Source organism: Barbus barbus (genome assembly GCF_936440315.1).
Source record: "Barbus barbus genome assembly, chromosome: 2".
NCBI lineage: Eukaryota > Metazoa > Chordata > Actinopteri > Cypriniformes > Cyprinidae > Barbus > Barbus barbus.
Genome location: NC_136730.1, coordinates 14,582,431 through 14,603,717, shown reverse-complemented (window position 1 = coordinate 14,603,717; position 21,287 = coordinate 14,582,431). Strand labels below are relative to the sequence as shown.

At 37.5% G+C, this 21,287-nt stretch overlaps 2 protein-coding genes across 4 annotated transcripts; one reads left to right on the top strand and one right to left on the bottom strand.

The window, feature by feature from the left end:
• Positions 1 to 133: 133 nt before the first annotated feature.
• Positions 134 to 12,912, top strand: rgp1 (GP1 homolog, RAB6A GEF complex partner 1). Of its 3 annotated transcripts, none has more exons than XM_079437267.1 (9): positions 134 to 494; positions 937 to 1,052; positions 1,123 to 1,256; positions 3,989 to 4,072; positions 10,350 to 10,499; positions 10,742 to 10,891; positions 11,038 to 11,165; positions 11,562 to 11,739; positions 11,878 to 12,912. In XM_079437267.1, the coding sequence occupies exons 2-9, from the start codon at positions 937 to 939 to the stop codon at positions 12,099 to 12,101; spliced, it is 1,164 nt and encodes a 387-aa protein (XP_079293393.1). In that variant the 5' UTR covers positions 134 to 494; the 3' UTR covers positions 12,102 to 12,912. The 3 variants fall into 3 exon arrangements, with proteins under 3 accessions (XP_079293393.1, XP_079293394.1, XP_079293392.1); XM_079437268.1 differs by having other exon boundaries at positions 139 to 392; positions 11,878 to 12,704; XM_079437266.1 differs by having other exon boundaries at positions 140 to 180; positions 11,878 to 12,704.
• A 555-nt stretch (positions 12,913 to 13,467) lies between these two features.
• Positions 13,468 to 14,355, bottom strand: msmp1 (microseminoprotein, prostate associated 1; the record flags this gene model as incomplete). Its single annotated transcript, XM_079435139.1, has 3 exons — positions 13,468 to 13,636; positions 14,025 to 14,133; positions 14,253 to 14,355. The coding sequence occupies 3 exons, from the start codon at positions 14,353 to 14,355 to the stop codon at positions 13,468 to 13,470; spliced, it is 381 nt and encodes a 126-aa protein (XP_079291265.1).
• Between the last annotated feature and the right edge of the window lie 6,932 nt (positions 14,356 to 21,287).

Genomic DNA, 21,287 nt, shown 5'->3' with positions numbered 1-21,287 from the left:
GAATTGTAATTCTCGGTCTGTTTATTAAAGTATTTTTTTACTGGCAGCTTCTGAGTGATCAGTTTTTTTGGACTGATTTGCGTTCAAATCGTTCAAACAGTGAACATCTTGAACTGATTCATTGGAACGAATTGACTCATAAGAATGATTCATTCACGATTTGGACATCGCTATACCGGAGTTAAGAAAACGATTTTACATCCTATACTTTCTCATGACATGTTTTACTGAGTAATTCAAAATAATATGCATAACGAAGATTTTTCTACGTCTAGTTCATGTCATGGGAGCGTTTACTTTTGTGTTTATGAATGTAGCCTGAACAACGTTTCGGAGAAACTCAGGGAAACCTTATAATGGCCAAGACAAGTCTCCGGTTGTTTTGTTTTTAAGTAGGTGGAGCGTCGCCGGCTATACTTTTCTTTTAACTTCTGTGGTTAGGAATACGACGTAAAATAAAAACGACGGGAAGAAATAAAAGAAACAACTGCAAGGTATCGTAAAGGGAACAAATAAAAGAATGTTAGCTCTTCCTGCTAGTAAAGTAAAGTAAACAATCGTCGTTGTGTCAAGCTGCACGACGCCAGCTCTTTAAATATAAATACGCTGCTCTGTAGCTACAGTCAAGCTTTGCACATATTTTCCTGTCAGAGGCAGAATAATTAGGAAAGGCTTGTTTCAGTACATGCTTAAAAGAATAAGCATAAGATGAAATACAAGTCTCTCAAAACTAAGATATTCTCCACAGTGCATGACCTAATCTTAAACCAGTCTACGCTGGTTTGCTGGTATTCACTGGTCTCCTAGTTTGGAAACCCCTCTAAAACCAATAAACCAACTTGTCCAAGCTGGGAGGCCAGAATCTCATCTTAGGCTTGTTCTAATATATATTATTAAATAATTACCTTGCATATAACTTTTCTGTTTTTTTTCCAGATGATTGAGGTGGTGGCATCAATGGCACGAGGGCCTGTGTTTTTGGCTGGGGAGGTTTTAGAGTGTCTTATAACCTTCACAAACCCTATGTCACATCTGTCTACATCTGCCAGCAGGTAAAGAACACTGGGTTCCTTTTTGACATATGTGCTGTGAATTGTGATTGAGTCTGTTCACCTTCCACAGTGAGATGTTGGCCTGGGCCAGTGCTCAGATCCACTGCCAGTTCCATGCCAGCGAGAGCCGTGTGGCTCTACCAGCTCAGGGCACCAAGCAGGACGTCCAAGCTGAGAGCGACACCGTACTGATACCAAGCAGAGGTGAAAAATGAGCAGCTTATACCAGACTAGTTTTACTTAACTTATATTGTTACAGCAAAGATCAAGATAAATAAAGATCAGTTTTTGTATAACAGCCATATTTAAAACTGTGTGGTTTGTATGTCAAGTCACCTTTATTTATATATACCACTTTACACAACAGAGATTGTTTCAAAGTACAGTATTATTCAGAATTGTTTCAAATTCACAGTATTAAGCAGGGGGAAAAACTGAATCAAGTATGCAAACTACTTCAAATAAATTCTCTCAATACCAAATTCTGCTATAAAGCAGCTGTAGCTGCTCCAGTCAGTTCAGTGCTGATTCAGTTTAATTTAATAACTGTAATATTCATCAATCAATATTCATCCATTATTCATCAATAATGAATCAAGTTCAGTTCAGTGATAAGTAGCTCCACTGAAGGCAACAGTAATGTTATTCAGCTTGAATTAGTTCAATGTTGATTCAGTTTAGTTCAGTAACTGTGTCAACATTGCAAAATTTGAGTCAGTTGAGAACAAGTTCAATTCAGCTTTAAAGCCGCTCTACAGAAGACAATAGTGTCATCATCCAGCTCAATTCAGTCTACGTTTTGCGTCTGTGCAGTAAAATGTCACATGTTGCAGTTGCTATTTTTAGAAGAAGAAAAGAACAGTGAGCAAATTCAGAACAGAAACTATTCAAAATTTTGGCAGTTTGAGAAAATACTATACTAAAAGAAAATGTTCAGGTTGTGTAAACTGGAAATAGTTCTACTGATGAGGATGCTGTACTTGCCTTTTACAATTATGCAATCTCAAAATAACTTTCTACTTTAAAATATTTCTATTGATGACGATGCTGTACTTACCTTACGCAAAAATACAGGACTTTTTCATTAACTGTTCCCATCTGGTGGAATGACCTGCCCAACTCGATCCGAGCAGCCGAATCCTTACCCATCTTCAAGAAACGGCTAAAAACTCATCTGTTCCATCTTTACTTGACCCTCTAACTCTAGCACTATCTATTCTAATTGTATTTTATCTATGTCTTTTTATTAAAAAATAACAACAATAATAATAATAATTATCTGTACTGCGTTAGGCTAACCAAGACTTGTAATAGCACTTGCACGTTGTTGCTCTTTTGTTGGTTTTGATTGCTTCTTATGTCCTCATTTGTAAGTCGCTTTGGATAAAAGCGTCTGCTAAATGACTAAATAAATAAAATACACAATTATGCAATATTAACCCTTGTGCATCAATAAAAAAAGTTACACTTAGGTCCATAGTGGACAAAAATGTCCATGTCAAAAAAACGGTCACAAAAATTGGAAGCTTGGGAGCACAGACTTAAGTTTGGTCTCATTTTAAAGAAGACCCATGGCAGATTATTGTTGAAGTAAAAAAAAGTGAAACCAGAAAAAAGTTATACAGGTTTAAGTTTATGAAAATGATTTATGAACAATATTTTCTATTTTATTTTATGAATATTTTATATATGAAACATGTTGAACTCTAAACCTGCTAGAAAATCAAAGCCATAAATCTAAGTTGTGTTCCAAATTTGAGGTTGATATATTAAAAAATGAGCTTTCAGTAAAATTTTGTTTGGGCGCAGTACTAAATTTTCCCATTAGATGCCAGCAAAACTCTGCTGGTGCACACAGTGCTTGGATTTGTGATTTGCAGTAGAGTTTTTTTTTTTTTCTCAAATTTTACAAGAACACACACACACAATTTTTTTTATGACACACATACAAACCACACTCAGATATCTATACCAACACACCCACACAATTATAGCTGCATTATTTATCCAATTGCCTCTATAATATGCAGAAGCAGAAAACAGGAATAAAGCGAGTATTTGCTTTAAAGACCAAACCTGACAAAATGGCACCATCTGGTAAAATGTAAAAATATATATATATATTTTTAAGCCTTGCCAACAGAATGAAAGCCTATTAACAAATAACAAAAATTGCATCATTTTACAGTTAAACGGCACTGCGATTTAAAAATAGCAGTTTTAATGGGTTTCAATGGGGACTTTTTTGTCCAAACAGTGCTGAGTGTTTCACTTTTTTGTTCCTAGTGTAAAATAGATTTATTAAAGGAAATGAGGGTGGAATATTAAAATTCCAATAGAAATACACACCTGAGCCAAAAGTTATGCAGTTAGCATTAACACAGGCAAAATTATCCAAAACAACAAAACTAAGATGGACAAAAATTTCCATAAGAGTGCACAAGGGTTAAAATAACTTTTTACTTATTCTAATATTCAAAAACATATCCAGCACAAATTACTGTACTTTACCACAAAGTAGGTAAAAACATGCTGGGCAGAATAATAACCAAATACAATCTGACAAACTCACAAATATTGTTAATTGGGGAAAATGCATAGTCACTTGAGTCAGAAACCCTATCAATTTCAAGAAACCGCTGATGATGGCTGACAAAGCACTTGAAGATCAAGCAGTATAATGATTTCAACTGCTCACAGACGTCCTGTTGGCACTGTATGCTGGGAACTTGTCAACTTTTATGATCTCTTCATTAGTTTGGTGTTGAATTGTGCCTTTCTTGTCAAAGTAAAAGCCAAATAGTCTATCAGAAAGTGTGCTTGTGATGAGGATTAGACATTCATTTCAGCTTTCTGTAATCTCAGATTTATTCACAGGAAACCTCTTGATTTTAGAGGAGAGATTACATGATTTCCCTGTTTCTTCATTGATCCAGGTGAACGGGGGCAGTGTGTGCTGGACACACCACCTAAGATCTTGTTCTGTGACCTTCGCTTGGATCCTGGAGAGAGCAAGACCTGTAAGAAGCTTAAAATAAACCAGACACGGATTCAGTCATGTTTAACGTTTGGTCTAAATGATCCTGTAACAATTTATAAGCTCAAAAGGGAATTGTATATAAATAATTACGATTAATTATGATTAACCCTCTGGTTGTGTTCGGGTCAAATTGACAAGAATTTTTTTTTCTTTTTCCTGAAAATACTAGTTAACGTTATCGCATTGGACTCAAACTTACTGACTTTGCGCACATAGGGTACAAGTATTTCTCATAAATTTTTTTAGAATTTTCGTAATTTTTTGTGGGTTTTATTTCACCTAGTCACACTCGTTGTGTTCCCGGTCAAAAATGACCGGACTCCGAACAACTGCTTATAAATCTGTCATTATGCTATATTATCACTAAATATTGGATTCATTCTTTTTGTCAACTTGTTTTCTTTCATTTAGGACTGGTTTTGTGTTTCTATTTGCTTCTGATTAATCGTAAGCCTCATTTATCTGAGAGTAGGCACCTAATTTTTTGAGTGAAAAAATTATTTTTTATGAATAATTTTCACAATATTAAACAAAAAATTATAAAAATTTGCACTGTTTCTCACACTAGTGTACTTTAATGTTTAATCAGGAAGTTTGCTTTTAAATGCTTTTATTTTGTACAAAATTGCAAAAAGTCACACTCGTGGTGTTCCCGGTCAAAAATGACCGGACTCCAAACAACTGCTTATAAATCTGTCAATATGCTATATTATCACCAAATATTGGATTCAATCTTTTTGTCAACTTGTTTTCTTTCATTTAGGACTGGTTTTGTGTTTCTATTTGCTTCTGATTAATCGTAGGCCTCATTTATCTGAAAGTAGGCACCTAATTTTTTGAGTGAAAAAAGCATTTTTTATGAATAATTTTCACAATATGAGAGAAAAAATTATGAAAATATGCACTGTTTCTCACACTAGTGTACTTTAATGTTTAATCAAGAAGTTTGCTTTTAAATGCTTTTATTTTGTACAAAATTGCACAAAGTAACACTTGTCAAAAATGGCCGGCCATTGAAAGTGAATGGGGAAGAATGAAAGAAACAACTAGTGTTCAGGAGCATGTTGTGCTTGCAAACAAAGACCTTGGACCTTTGCATGTGTGGATGCATTTATACTCAAGCTATCACACACACACATGCGCACACACGCACGCGCACACACACACACACACCCATCCATCCATGCATACAAACTATTTTATTACACCTATTTCATCCTACCCTGAACTGCATGCAATATCCTTTTATGAATAAAAAAGGATCTCTCTCTCTCTCTCTCTCTCTCTCTCTCTCACACACACACACACGCTCAGACTGCCTTGTCTTTAGCCTGCATTGACCTCAAAAATAATCTTTTCTTTCACCACATATTCTAGACTACGGAGCCCCTTAGAGCTCATGGTGGTGGAAAGATTTCGGGGTGGGTGAAAAAAATTCGGGGTGGGAGGAAAAAATATTTTTCAAATCTTTTGCGTTCTCTCGCAAAGATGTTTGCGTTCTCTCGCAAAGATGTTTGCGTTCTCTCGCAAAACTTTGCGTTCTCTCGCAAAGATGTTTGCGTTCTCTCGCAAAACTTTGTGTTCTCTCGCAAAGATGTTTGCGTTCTCTCGCAAAGATGTTTGCGTTCTCTCGCAAAGATGTTTGCGTTCTCTCGCAAAGATGTTTGCGTTCTCTCTCAAAGATGTTTGCGTTCTCTCTCAAAGATGTTTGCGTTCTCTCTCAAAGATGTTTGCGTTCTCTCGCAAAACTTTGTGTTCTCTCGCAAAGATGTTTGCGTTCTCTCGCAAAACTTTGTGTTCTCTCGCAAAGATGTTTGCGTTCTCTCGCAAAACTTTGTGTTCTCTCGCAAAGATGTTTGCGTTCTCTCGCAAAGATGTTTGCGTTCTCTCTCAAAGATGTTTGCGTTCTCTCTCAAAGATGTTTGCGTTCTCTCTCAAAGATGTTTGCGTTCTCTCGCAAAACTTTGTGTTCTCTCGCAAAGATGTTTGCGTTCTCTCGCAAAGATGTTTGCGTTCTCTCGCAAAGATGTTTGCGTTCTCTCGCAAAACTTTGTGTTCTCTCGCAAAGATGTTTGCGTTCTCTCTCAAAGATGTTTGCGTTCTCTCGCAAAACTTTGTGTTCTCTCGCAAAGATGTTTGCGTTCTCTCTCAAAGATGTTTGCGTTCTCTCTCAAAGATGTTTGCGTTCTCTCGCAAAACTTTGTGTTCTCTCGCAAAGATGTTTGCGTTCTCTCGCAAAGATGTTTGCGTTCTCTCGCAAAACTTTGTGTTCTCTCGCAAAGATGTTTGCGTTCTCTCTCAAAGATGTTTGCGTTCTCTCGCAAAACTTTGTGTTCTCTCGCAAAGATGTTTGCGTTCTCTCTCAAAGATGTTTGCGTTCTCTCTCAAAGATGTTTGCGTTCTCTCTCAAAGATGTTTGCGTTCTCTCTCAAAGATGTTTGCGTTCTCTCGCAAAACTTTGTGTTCTCTCGCAAAGATGTTTGCGTTCTCTCGCAAAACTTTGTGTTCTCTCGCAAAGATGTTTGCGTTCTCTCGCAAAACTTTGTGTTCTCTCGCAAATATGTTTGCGTTCTCTCGCAAAACTTTGTGTTCTCTAGCAAAGATGTTTGCGTTCTCTCGCAAAGATGTTTGCTTTCTCTCGCAAAACTTTGCGTTCTCTTGCAAATATGTACGCAAAGTTTTGCGAGGGAACGCAAACATCTTTGCGAGAGAACGCAAAGTTTTGTGAGGGAACGCAAAAGATTTGAAAAATATTTTTTTCCTCCCACCCCGATTTTTTTTCACCCACCCCGAAATCTTTCCACCACCATGAGCTCTAAGCGGTTCCGTACTAGACAAAACATTATGACAATATGTTTAGAGGCTTTCATGTTCTCTCAGAGTAAACGAAAGTTTACAATTAAATGCTAGAGCATACAAATGCCTCACAGTGCCTTGCTTGTCATTTACACGAGGAAAAGACAACTGAAGAAGAATTTTACAGTGACGATGCATTGCAAGATATATTGGAAGATAAAAATATCACTGGACAAGCTGAAAACCTTGCAACAACTGAAAAGAAGCAATCTTCTGATTTTGAGGACCCAGCTGAAGTTGATGTAACGTTCTGGTCGAGGGATGGAAAAAAAGTCAATGCAGGCCAAAGACAAGGCAGTTTGAGCATTTGTGTGCATTGTGTGTGTGTGTGTGTGTGAGAGAGAGAGAGAGTTATAATATGAGATTCATAAAAGCATATTGCATACAGTTCAGGGTAGGATGAAATAAGTGTAATACAATAGTTTGTATGCATAGATGTGTGTGTGTGTGTGTGTGTGTGTGTGTGTGTGATAGCATGAGTATACATGCACGCACTGGTCCAAGGCATTTATGTTTGCAAGCACAACATGCTCCTGAACACTAGTTGTTTCTTTCATTCTTCCCCATTCACTTTCAATGGCCGGCCATTTTTGACAAGTGTTACTTTGTGCAATTTTGTACAAAATAAAAGCATTTAAAAGCAAACTTCTTGATTAAACATTAAAGTACACTAGTGTGAGAAACAGTGCAAATTTTCATAATTTTTTCTCTCATATTGTGAAAATTATTCATAAAAAATTATTTTTTCACTCAAAAAATGAGGTACCTACTTTCAGATAAATGAGGCCTACGATTAATCAGAAGCAAATAGAAACACAAAACCAGTCCTAAATGAAAGAAAACAAGTTGACAAAAAGATTGAATCCAATATTTGGTGATAATATAGCATAATGACAGATTTATAAGCAGTTGTTTGGAGTCCGGTCATTTTTGACCGGGAACACCACGAGTGTGACTTTTTGCAATTTTGTACAAAATAAAAGCATTTAAAAGCAAACTTCTTGATTAAACATTAAAGTACACTAGTGTGAGAAACAGTGCAAATTTTCATAATTCTTTGTTTAATATTGTGAAAATTATTCATACAAAATGTTTTTTTTACCCAAAAAATGAGGTACCTACTCTCAGATAAATGAGGCTTATGATTAATCAGAAGCAAATAGAAACACAAAACCAGTCCTAAATGAAAGAAAACAAGTTGACAAAAATAATTAATCCAATATTTAGTGATAATATAGCATAATGACAGATTTATAAGCAGTTGTTTGGAGTCCGGTCATTTTTGACCGGGAACACCACGAGTGTGACTTTTTGCAATTTTGTACAAAATAAAAGCATTTAAAAGCAAACTTCCTGATTAAACATTAAAGTACACTAGTGTGAGAAACAGTGCAAATTTTTATAATTTTTTGTTTAATATTGTGAAAATTATTCATAAAAAATGCTTTTTTCACTCAAAAAATGAGGTACCTACTCTCGGATAAATGAGGCCTACGATTAAACAGAAGCAAATAGAAACACAAAACCAGTCCTAAATGAAAGAAAACAAGTTGACAAAAAGATTGAATGCAATATTTGGTGATAATATAGCATAATGACAGATTTATAAGCAATTGTTTGGAGTCCGGTCATTTTTGACCGGTAACACAAAAGGCGTGACCGGAGTCCGAACACAACCAGAGGGTTAATTACAATTATTTATATCGGCTGACAGTAATAACTGTTGCAGAATTAAATTGCCATCAGCTGATTTGTCCGTCCAGCGAACATTCAGTGTAAGTTCGTATCAACTCTTAAGAAAGGGTGTTTCCTTGGCCACAGAAAATACTTTACTATTAATGCATTAGAGCACTGTAGCAAGGGTCAGAATCATAAAGGGACATTTAATATGCAAGGTAGAATCAGAAACGCATGTAATTTGTGCACACAACTTTTATTAACTAAACACTAACGCAGACTAGTCTAACAAACATACAATCACTCATACATGGGAAAGGCTAATGAGCGTTGATGGATGAAACCGTCAGGAAAACCAGAGAATGCATTTATGGAGAAAGTCATTTAACCACCTGAGTAAAACCATCAGCGCCATTTATAATGGGGTCTATAACTTATACTAAACCTCTGTTTCGTTTAGTTAAATGTTATACTTGCACTGCCTTTGGTCGGGTCGAGTGTCCGGAATGCAGTCTCAGATTAAAGTCTTAATGGTTTCAAAGTTTTGGACTCCCGATCACGTTCTTCCGGGTTGAAGAGTGATGAATTCCAAAGATGTTCTCAGGTAGAAATGTTCTTCCAAGTATTGAATGGAAAAAGAGCTAAGAAAGAGATCATGCTGAGGTCCAAGGAGCTTGGTTGAATGGAAAGACGAGGCTGCAAGGCCTGGCACAAAACTTAGAGGGTCCAGAAAAAGCTCACATCCTCTTAGGATCTAACAAAACCGCAGACTGCTTGGGCATCTCTGAATCACCTCACACCTCTGGGGTGTCAAATACCCAATGGAGTCCTGGATTTTTGGAGGGAAAGTTTTACGACCCTTTGTCTCTGAACATGGTAATTTGCATAGGTAATTCGCCTGCGTTAATGCACAAACTTCTAAAGATTCTTAGGACACTAATATGTTGCATAGGTATCGACATGTAATATTCACTCTCAATTAGATCATCCGAAGACGAATTGATAGAGACTAAACATGATGCAGCTAAAGTGATATTAACTAGTGATCTATCATAAGCATGCAGAAAACAGTGCACAATACACAAAAACATATACAAGAACAGTAATAATATACACAATGACCTAAAGATATGTGTGTTCATTCAAAGAAAGGTTTTTCTATGAATTAATTAGAGAGGATTCTATTTTATGACGTAATGTGTCTTTCCTAAGAGGAAGTGTTGCTCTACCCGCATTCCATTGAGCAATAAAACAAGTGTTATCAGATGGGTTGCCATGACACCAGGGGCCTGGAGTCGTTGACAGACACACCAGCACCAGTATGTGTATTGGGTGGGGGGGTCTGTGACCATTTGTTCATCTAAAAACTAATTGATTTGTTTAATCAAATGCAAAATTGTGTGTCTGATTGGTCAAAATGCTACAATCCATTACATATTCTTTTGATAAACGCTTGTGTTGTTTACATTATTTATGCCCTCACAACATCAGTAATAAGAAGTGAACCCCTTAATCAGTTCAGAAAATCTTATTCCTCATGACCCAGATAATGTTGATATGCTGCTAAAAACTGGTTCATGGCTTAAAACCAACAGTCAGCTGGCCAAAGTTCAGCTGTTAAGTCATATAATTGCACATTATGCCTGGTTAATGTCATTCTGAACTACAGGAGACAGCCACATGTAAAACAAATCTCTGCCAAATAATGTTTTCACCTCATTCAGATTCCTATAGTGAGGTTGTGCCCACTGATGGTCCACCCAGTTTCCGGGGTCAGGCAGTGAAGTACGTGTACAAGCTCACGATTGGCTGTCAGCGAGTCAACTCAGCCATCAAGTTACTACGTGTCCCTTTCAGAGTTTTAGTGCTTCATGGTAGGTTGCACAAATGGTTTAATATCTCCCTTTTAATCTTGTCCATGCAAAGCAGAGGCTAATTTTCAGCAAGCTGCATTAGAGATACATTAATCATTTACCACATGCTTTTTTTATTTTATCACTTAAAGAAATGTGTAATCTTTTTAGAAAATGTGTGAATACTTGGCTGTTGAATAAATTAACACAAATATGCCCGTGAATAGAGCGTCTCCACATTGTAAGAAAATATTGTTTTGCAGGCATGCCAGAGCCTCCGTTTCCCCAAGATGAGGAAGTGGCTCCCTCAAACCCCTTCCTGGAGGAGGAGGAGGAAGGAAGCAGGAGAGATACAAGACCGCTAGAAAGAGCCCTGGACATGCTGATGATCACCACCTCACGACGATGCCCATGTGCGTGATTGAATGTGGGAAGGCTTATGTCTTTGAAAGAATGTGTGTTTGGCATTCATCTACCTCTTACGTTGTGGTCCTCTGCTTAGATTTGAATTCTGTGGCAATTGTGAATATGGTAATGAGTACATGCATTTCCTTCACAGATATGTTCAACATCACAAACGTGCGGGGAAAGGTGGCTAAGTTCTGCATCTTTAAGACTGTGTACAGGCTCGGGGAAGATATTATTGGCTCCTTCACATTCTCAGAAGGGGATATTCCATGTTTACAGGTATAGTATACAGTACAGGTCAAAAGTTTGGGGACGGTATGATTTTTTTACTCCATTACTTCAGTGTCACATAATACTTCAGGAATCATTGTAATATGCTGATTTGGTGCACAGGAAACTTTTATTTATTATTAATTAATTTTGAAAACAGTTGAAATCAGAAAACTGCTTAATATTTTTGTGATATTCTTTGGTTATTTTAACTTCAAAAGAACAGCACTTGTTTGAAATAAAATTCAAATAAAAGGTCTTTACTGCAAAAGTCTTTAATGTAACTTTTGAACAATTTAATGCATCTTTGCTGAATAACATAACCAAATAACCCCCAAACGTTTGAGAATGTAAATGTTTCATGAAGTGCTCCTGGAATGTTGATGTGTATTTATATGTGCTTAGTATTCAGTAAGTCTACAAAGTGAGGAGGAGGTCCAGGAGCAGTACCAGAGACGTCCTGGCCAGGCTGTCAGTGTCACCGGTCATGGCCGACATCTAGAGTCCTGCTTGCACACAGCCTCCAGCCATTTCTCTCTCCCTGTACCCCTCAATGTCACACCAGGATTCACCACAGATATAGGTTAGAAATCCTGCACTCATAAGATGTTGTATGTTGAAAGTTGGATAATAAAGCTTTTGGTTGACTTATTTATTTCTGGCTCATCTTGAACACTGATAAGGTAACATTCTCATTCAATGATTTTATTCTCTTCCCCAGTGACGTTAAAATGGCGTCTGCATTTTGAGTTCGTAACAGCGCGGGAGCCAGTGGAGGCGCCGGTGGTTCTTCAGAATCAGTCAGAAGTCACAGTATGGACGGGGGCAGAACATGTGGATGTGGACACCTTCAGTTGGGACCTTCCAATCAAAGTGCTTCCCACAAATCCCACGCTAGCTTCATATGTTTCACAGTTCACAGGGACAAACAGCATCAACATTTGAGTTGTGTTGGTGTTTGTGCAGGGAGATTATAAAACTAACGAGTTATTGTTGTGAGATGTCTTGTTAGCAGGCTATTTTAAATTCAAAGGTGGCTTATATTTGGAGTTGTTTTATTGGTTTTTATCTTTTGCTGTGCAATGAGTTGACAATTCTTTATTTAAGCTACTTCACATTTCAGCCTTGACCAACAAACTGCTCCTGTAATGTAAAGTTTTCTGTATTTATTGTCTATATTTCATTCATATGCTCAACTATAATAACAAATGGTTTCTGTTGTATTTCAGTTCTTTAATGCAAGATATTTTGTACCATTTCTCTATATGCAAACCATAACTGAATAAAAGTGTTATTGAGAGGTTTGATTTCTGGTGGTTTGATTTCTGAAATGGTTGTCCCACCTGTACGAACTACAATATGTCCTGTATTTCTGCTGTAATTCTGACAAAGCTACTTGTATTAAAACTTTTTTATTAATTGGAATTTATGAGTCCTGATAGATTCATAAATATATAGGTTTAAAGTATGTTTATGATAAGTTTATAAACCACAATTGATTCTTGCCGTTTTAAGAACTCTAGTTTCTTAAATAAAAGCAATAGGTACAAAAGGGGGAAAATAAGTTTTCAGCTTACATCTTGATTTTGTGTTTATTAGCATTTTAAATTAGAGTTACAATCATGTATTAATTTGTAATGATCATTTGTTAATTTGAGTACTTTTAAGTCATCCTGTGGCCGCCTTGAATGTTCACTGAGGCTCCTGAGAACCACTGTACTATTGTAATATTTTTAGAAATTAAAAGAATGAGATGATTTTTCTATACATATTTATTAGAGAAAACAATGTAAATATGAGACAGTTACATATAACAACAATTTTATTATCAAATCAAAATATTGCTCGTCTCATGATGAATTTTTTTGTTGTTGCAACTATTTAACAGGGAATACCCTTTTAATTTTGCTCTCAGAGTTTAAAAATATCTTGGCTATTGAGGCAATGAGCTGTAAAAGAGACAATAACAGGTCGTACAGTGCTAATATTTAGTGTTATAGTTATGTGAAAATAGCATGGTATAATAAGCACAAATGAATATAAACAATGCACAAAATTCCATACAAATCTAAAACTTCCGATCTGTCTCTCCAGTACATTGTTCAAACGCATAACTCAAAAGAATGCTTTCCTTCCCTACATGCAATGCATGTCAATCCACATCCTCTTTGTTTTTAAATTGAGAATTTAAATGGTAATGGTTATGTTTTGAGAATACAAGTGCTATAGAAGTAATATTGAATCTCACGTAATAGTGAGACAGATATTAGCTGACAGGCAGGTGAATTGTGGTTTGAACTCTTCCTCCATGCTAACCTTCTAGTTTCATGTTGAGTGCTCCATGTCTTGGATCAACATTGTTCTCTTCTCCAGGAATGCAGGGCAGGCGGGGATCAGAGGTCATCACCAGTGTGACCTGGCAGGTCAGAGATTCAACCCGAACTTCACACCAGGGAGGAAAGTCCACAGGCCGATGCACACTGTAATCGAGTCATTGATTTAAATATAAATTAAAATTGACTGTGTAGCAACAATTACATTGTGGAAAATAAGGGTTTTCACAACAATGCCATAGAATAATTTCAGTGAACAGTTCTTAATGGAACCAATTATAATAAACATTTTAATAATCTAAAGAAGCTTTTTACATTATAATTATACCTTTGTGCAATGGAAAGGTTCTATGGTTCTCTTTCTTAAAGGTCCTTCTTGGAACCATCACTGCCAGTCAAAAACCTTTACTTTCAAGAGTGTAATTTCGGCTTCAGTGCACCATAATAAAACAGAAAAATCTCAAGATTCCCATTCATCAGGTTCTTTTATTTATTATCCAATAGAGAAATTAATGCAAGATGTTACAACTCTTACGTTTCGCAGCATCCCACTCCCACGGGGTGCAGGCAGGTGCACTGCACACAGCCCTGCTCCATCCAGCTCTCTCCCATAGAGTACTGCTTCCCATCATACTCGCACAGAGCTGTGAAGAGAGACATCGAAAACACTGAAGATCAAGTCCTGAGAGAGCCTGATCAACAAGTGCACTCCATAAAAAACTGATTTAGAGTAAATATCATGAGACGGGACACCTGGTCTCACCTTGAGAGCTGAAGTGGCACTGCATTGGTGCTGCTGAACATTTCATCCACACCAAAAAGGTCATGAAGATAATCATTACACCATGTCTCGCCATGGGATCCATTGTTGTTTGATCGCCCTCTGAATTGTTCTCTCTCCTCTTTTGCACCTTCATTTATACCCCCTTGCGTTCACAGGGACGGGTGTGAGGAGTGGTTTACCCCCTACCTGAGGTGTGTTTCTGAGGTGGGGGCAGGTTAGTTAGGGGGTGTGCAGAGGAAAAAGCTGTGGCTTGGCACCACTTGCTCTTTCTCTCCGGTGATTGCCATTCTCCGCTCCACTGGGCATGACCTTGAAAAACTATAGAAATTCTGACACATCCTGGAATGACTAAGAGAGGTGGGGAAGAGAGCTGGAGAGCAAGAAAAAGCAAAAAGTTGACGCGAGAGAGCATGCTGAACAAATATGGATAACATGAGTTGCCAATTAAAGATAACAGCCCTACATTTTGGGGAAAAAAAGTACTAATTTCACCTAATTTGATGATGCTGAGTTAAAAAGTATAAAACTTTCCATCATGTCCAGTTTCCCCCCCGAAAATAATAAAAATGTATATATATAGTAGGCCTATGTATCAGCTTTAATCCAGTTACCAAAATAACAAAAGCAGTAAATGTCAAAGAAGTTTACGTAAACACAAGTTTAGAAACACAACTTAACCCCCCCCCCCCCCCCCCCCCCCCCGCACACACACACAAAAACTGTCATTTTCTATTACTTTTTATAGTAAAACACCCACAGATGTTATAAATTAATATGATGGCATAAATTAATGTCAGAATCATTAATTTACCACCTTCAGAATCGTTCATATATGTGAAAATCAGCTAAGAACTGAACAAATAATGGTAACTGCTCAAAGGAAGATAGTAATCTTTGTGGCATATTACCACACAGATTTTTGATGATTAAGGGATAATACAAGACTTCTTGACCTAACAAATAATTGTCAAAATCAAAATTGCTAAAATGCTAAAAAATGCCACAGAGCAATACAGGCCCTATTTATGGAAACAGCACCCCAAAATTAGTAAGAAACAAGTGTTGGATTTTATTCAGCAAATATGATGCAGGGCAGTGTAATAATCACCCTAGGGAAAATAAATATACGAAAATATATTTGAAATACTTTTATTTCATGCTAAGTATACTACAAATACATTTAAATGTTTATGTACTTAATAAAAATACTCTGCAATTGTACTGCTGGTATACTGAACTAGTATACTTAAAGTCTGCTAAACTAGTAGTTTAATAGTGCAGATGTAGTGCTGAGGTCCAACTAAAGATGTACTGAAGTATATTTGATTGTGCCAACCTGGAACTCTTATTATTATACTTCAGGTATACTTTAAATATCTTGCATTTAAAGACTGATATTATTCAAAGATCATACAATCCTCATCAGAAATGACATTAAAACACATTTCGTGAAGTGAAGTGAAGTGACATTTAGCCAAGTATGGTGACCCATACTCGGAATTTGTGCTCTGCATTTAACCCATCCAACGTGCACACACACAGCAGTGAACACACACCCGGTGCAGTGGGCAGCCATTAATGCTGCGGCGCCCGGGGAGCAGTTGGGGGTTCGGTGTCTTGCTCAAGGGCACCTCAGTCGTGGTATTGAGGGTGGAGAGAGCGCTGTACATTCACTCCCCCCACCTACAATTCCTGCCGGCCGGAGACTCGAACCCACAACCTTTGGATTACAAGTCCAACTCTCTAACCATTAGGCCACGACTTCAGGCTTAATATTAAGAAATGTGCATTATGCACAAGTAGTACTCCAAATAAAGTTTATTTATAATTTGTATATCAGCAAGATTCAAGTAATATGTCAGTACATACATTGATAGATTTGAAATACAAAGTTCTAGCATGATACTCTAGATGGCACAGTTTGATAGATCTAACCAAATCTGGCATCATGACATCATCTTAGGCACTGCTGATTGGCTCTTGTATCTGTAGCCAATGAGCACACTGCTCAACATTTAAATATATGACTAGTATCAGTTGCAGTGTGCTTCAGAAACCCTCCGCCTTCCCCAGCTCCACCTGTATAGATCTGCAACGAGGTGATTCATGTATGCTATATGGGGGATATATTTGCAGCAGCAGTATCTCTTACGTGCTCACAGCAGCATGTTGTGGATGTATTAGCAGTATCAAGTCTCTGTACTTGCTCTACCACAGCAGCAGCAGCAGCATAGCAGATCTATTCTGCCAAGACCAAACACATTAACATTGTCATGATGTACATTACCATGCCAATCCCTCCGAGAGCTGTCATGACAGAACTATATTTAGTATGAAATAAATGTATTTTAAATATATTATTTTTTTAATAGAGCAGTTTTCATCTGGGTTGTGGTGGATGCAGCTTATAAGATAACATTCAGTTGATTGTCAGATGTCACCTCAGATGCATCCTGAGGATGGTCATCTAGTGGTTCTCAACATCACCAAATGGTTACTAGGTGATCTTCAAACACACAAATACAGGCATCCATCACAACTGTGGTCCTCCGGTTGATGTGACCTTGGTCTGCTTCTTTGGACTGAGCTCATGCTGATGATGTCATGGCCGCAGTGACCTCACGTGGGTCTGGTCCAGCTGAAGATGTTCATGAGCAGGAGGAAGCTCATAAAGGCAGAATTGGACTTTTATTGCACAACTGTTGCAGGTGTGTGTGTGTTTATGAACCGAGAAGATGAAGATGTAATATTTCTGAACTGCTTTTTTGTTGTTAAGGAAGGATCCTAGGTAGGTGTCGAGCGCCAGGGATTAGGCTTTGAGTGGATGCCGAGAAGGTAACGCTCTTTGAGCCAGAACCAAACATTACATACTCTTTCACACATTAGCTCATCTCTAGTCATCTTTGCTATCAAGATGGAAAAATTTGTAATAGAAGAAACAGGCAATTTCCAAGGAGGCCCTAGAGAACCACAAAGTCTGTTTGTAGCATTCACGCCCGTGTCACCCCACAGTAGTCTGAAAGGTGTTGAAAGCTCCTCCCTGTGTACTGCATGTTGTACTACTGCTCTATGGCACTGACTAGCGCCTCAGTTTGGACAAAGTGACTCACAGTCTCTCCTCTCCTCTGCTCTGGCCATGCATTCTGACCATGTTCCCCTCTGTTTGAACATTAGAACTGGTGTCGTATTTAAACATTTCCTCCTCACAAGACATGATTTGTGTCCAATAGGAGCAGACAATTTGCCAAAAGGCCATCAGGCAAAAGTTCACAATTTTTGGTTGTCAATTAATCTTTGGTTATTGTCATTAAATGGAAGAAGTAACTAAAAGTGCTGTTATGAATAAGTCTATTCAACAGGTACACTTTATTTTTGGCAGCACATTTTCTGATTTAATGGTAAACCTTAGGTAACCTATGCCACTGTTTCCCAGCCTGTGTCTTATGTAGCCAATCTGTAATACAGTTCTAGGAAAAGATTATTTACCCAGAACAGAATTTTAGGAAATACGTAAGAGAGTTTTATTGCTGAGAAAATGACTGAAATACGAAGATGGGTTACATGTGCAGTCCACGAAAAAAATAGACAAAACATATTATTTTGTGTCTTTTTTAAAAGGAACAGAATTTTAATTTTTTATTTTGTGTTTTAAAAACTGAACTGAATACATCAACATGTTGAATCACATTTATTTCTTTAGCACATTTAAAAACAATACATTGTTGAAGTAAATGACACTACTAAATTCCAGCACATTTGTTGTTACACATTTAAAATTGCACCTTTAAAAATAAAGAATTCTATGTTCCCCTGCATTACAAGTACCACTGTTTGGAAATCACTGATCTAAACTATTTATACCTACAGTATAAGCATTGTTCAAATGAGCCTAGTAGTCAATGTGTTTTTTTGTTAATAATTTAGTTTTTTTGTTAATAGCTCATTTGAATCAATCTATATATTCTATGGAGGCATTTTAGGATGCAGGTTACAATGAATTTAAACTTCCCTATCCATTTTATTAAAAATAAAAATAAAAATGAATGCAAAAATGCAATGCACATAATTCAGATTGATCATACACACACAAAAAAATGGTCCTTCAGGGGGTTCTTAAGGTGCTATATAGCACCAATGCTACACAAAGAACCTGTTAAGTCCCTGTATAGTTCTCTAACTCTATCTTAGTCTCTTAGTTTAGTTAGAGAAGTTAATAAAAATGAAATTAAAATAAAGTGTATTTCCTGAAAATAATGTGGCTCTCAACCGTTTTGCCCCAAGGCCCCCTATATATTCCAGGGCCCTCACATGAAACTTTTTGACCTCAGAAAAGCATAAAAGTGATTCAAAACAGCTTTTCCATTGAAATTCCCATTCATCATAGCAAACATATGAGAATGGAGTAACATAATCTAAAATGTAAGGAGGAGAATGGGGCTCCTCTTATAGAGGCTGCCAGTTACTAAGTACATTCACTTGAGTATTGTACTTAAGTACACTTTTTGAGTATCTGTACTTTACTTGAGTATTATTTTTTTCCAAAAACTTATGACTTTAACTTCACTACATTTGAAAGACAAATATTGTACTTTTCACTATACTACATTTCTATCAAAGTAGAAAGTCGTTACTATGTAGCAGCTTTGAAAGTCACTGGGTGATTTTTTTCTTCTCCAAAACGTGACTTTCTTTTATTCACAGTTTATCAGTAATCACTCTTGTGGGCTACCTGAAGGGATTTCCCAGCATTTCTTTGAACACTGACCAGTTGCAAATGTGATATTTATTTACAACAATTCAATAATAAAAAGTTAATAATGTGGTTGTTACGGGGTGAACGAGATGTGCGGATCCATGTGCAAGGCTTTACAAAGGTGGGGTCGAGAAACAGGCAAGGGTCAGATAACAAATACATCACAGACAAGGTAAAGAATATTCCTAGGGCTAGCGTGGGTCTACAATCGGCGAACAATATCCAGAGGGCTTGACATGAGGGGTAATCCAAATAACACAAACAATAGTCCAGGTGAGGTGCAAACACAGTCCGAAACAGCAGGCAAAGTATTAATCCAAGATACACAGGCAGAAGATCAGGAACCAGACAACAAGGCAACACGAAATGACTAGACTTAAACTAGAACTAGAAACTAGGACCGGAAACTTGGAATGGCTCCATAATGTAGCTATCGCTAGAAGAGTGATATACACTACACCAGGGGTAGGCAACATTGGTCCTGGAGTGCCTGGAGTCCTGCAGAGTTTAGCTCCAACCCTGAAAAAACCCTCACCTGCCTGTAGCACTAGTAATTAGGTGTGTTTGACTTGAAGCGGCGCTGTGCAGAATGATCAGTGTATGACATCAAAGTACCACGGATGCTTTCGAATCTCTCTCGCGGTACTTTGATGCCATACACTGATTTTTCTGCACAGCGCCACTTCAAGTCGAACACACCTATTCCGAAGACCTTGATTAGCTTGTTCAGGTGTGTTTGATTAGGGTTGGAGCTAAACTCTACAGGACAGCAGCACTCCAGAACCGACATTGCCTACCACTGCGCTAAACAATTCTCGGCAATCAGAAAGAGGAAGTCCAAGGCTTATAAAGCGTGTCTGATTGGATTCAGCTTTGTATGTGTAATCAGTGCAATGGATGATGGGAACTGGAGTGACATGTAACAGTCTGTGTGGTGTGAGAGTCAATATGATGGAGAGGCGACTTCTTGTGGCAGGATTCGTGACAGCATTGTCTGATTTTGCTAAATTGTGTTAGTGAAAATATTAAAGCCACAGAAGAACTGCTGTGCGTCTCCTAATAAAACACAACAGGTGTTGGACTTGAAGCAGCACTGCACAGACCATTCTGTGTGTGACATCAAAGTACTGCGAGAGCGATTAAACAACAGTTTTTAAATTTTTGTTTTGATGTCAAATAAGTCTTGCTGTTTTATTTTTTGTTAAAGCAGTGTTACTGTTGTAAATTTATACGGCAACAGTTGTGTTGCTGGGTTTTAAAGCAGGTTTAATTTTTTAAAAGCATTTACAGGATTTCACTGTCCACTCTATTCAAATGTGGATGAATTGCGACACATAGAAGTGTGCACACACTGTCAGAGCTGTGTGAGATCACTACCATCCTGCTTTTGTGTTGGTGGGGGTGTTAAATAATAATTTTTTTGTCTTGTTTTTTTTTCTTGTTTTAACATTCTAAAAGCTGTTTATTCCAAAGATACTACAAGCTAGTCAGTGTATTCAGTTGGTGTATTGTAAGTTGCTTCAGAGGTATTGCAAGTATTACGTACAACAATAATAAAACAGTGCATTGATATAAAAAAGGAAATTTACTTTTGGTACTTAAGTACTTTTAAAAGCAAATACGTCTGTACTTTTACTTAAATAAAAATCTCTCTTTACAACTTTTTCTTGTAATGGAGAAATATTTGACCAGCAGTATCTGTACTTGTACTCAAGTAATGGAGTTGTGTACTTTGTCCGCCTCTACATACAGTAACACCATTTGACAAAGGTGCTGTAAAGCACCTTTAAAGATAGAAGCCATATAGCACTTGAAGTGGTTCCCCATCATTACAAGCCAATGAGTGTACCTGCAAACATTTAATCCATAATATCAGCAATTATTGATGGTCCTAAGCAATTCCTGAATATACAAGTTCAGGCCTGGTAAGGTCTAGCCAGTGGAAACCTTCATCATCCCAAAGAGTGCAGCTGCCCTTTTGGCTTTAACTCAAAGGAATGTGGCTTTAAACTTGGGAGCAAGGAAGCAGAGCCCCCTCTGTGAGTGTTCGGAACACATGAGGGGTGGCAATGAGCCTTACCCTCTTTAACAGCTCTTGAGTCCCGAGCGGAGGATGTAATGGACTGCGGTCCTGTTCTGTTGTGCAGTCTGACTCATCACCATTTATTATATAACCACACACTAATGTGCAGGGGGGACCCAAAGTTGCACTAAGATTTAGGATGTGAGTGATCGAATGCCAAGCTGTCAGCGAATGTAAA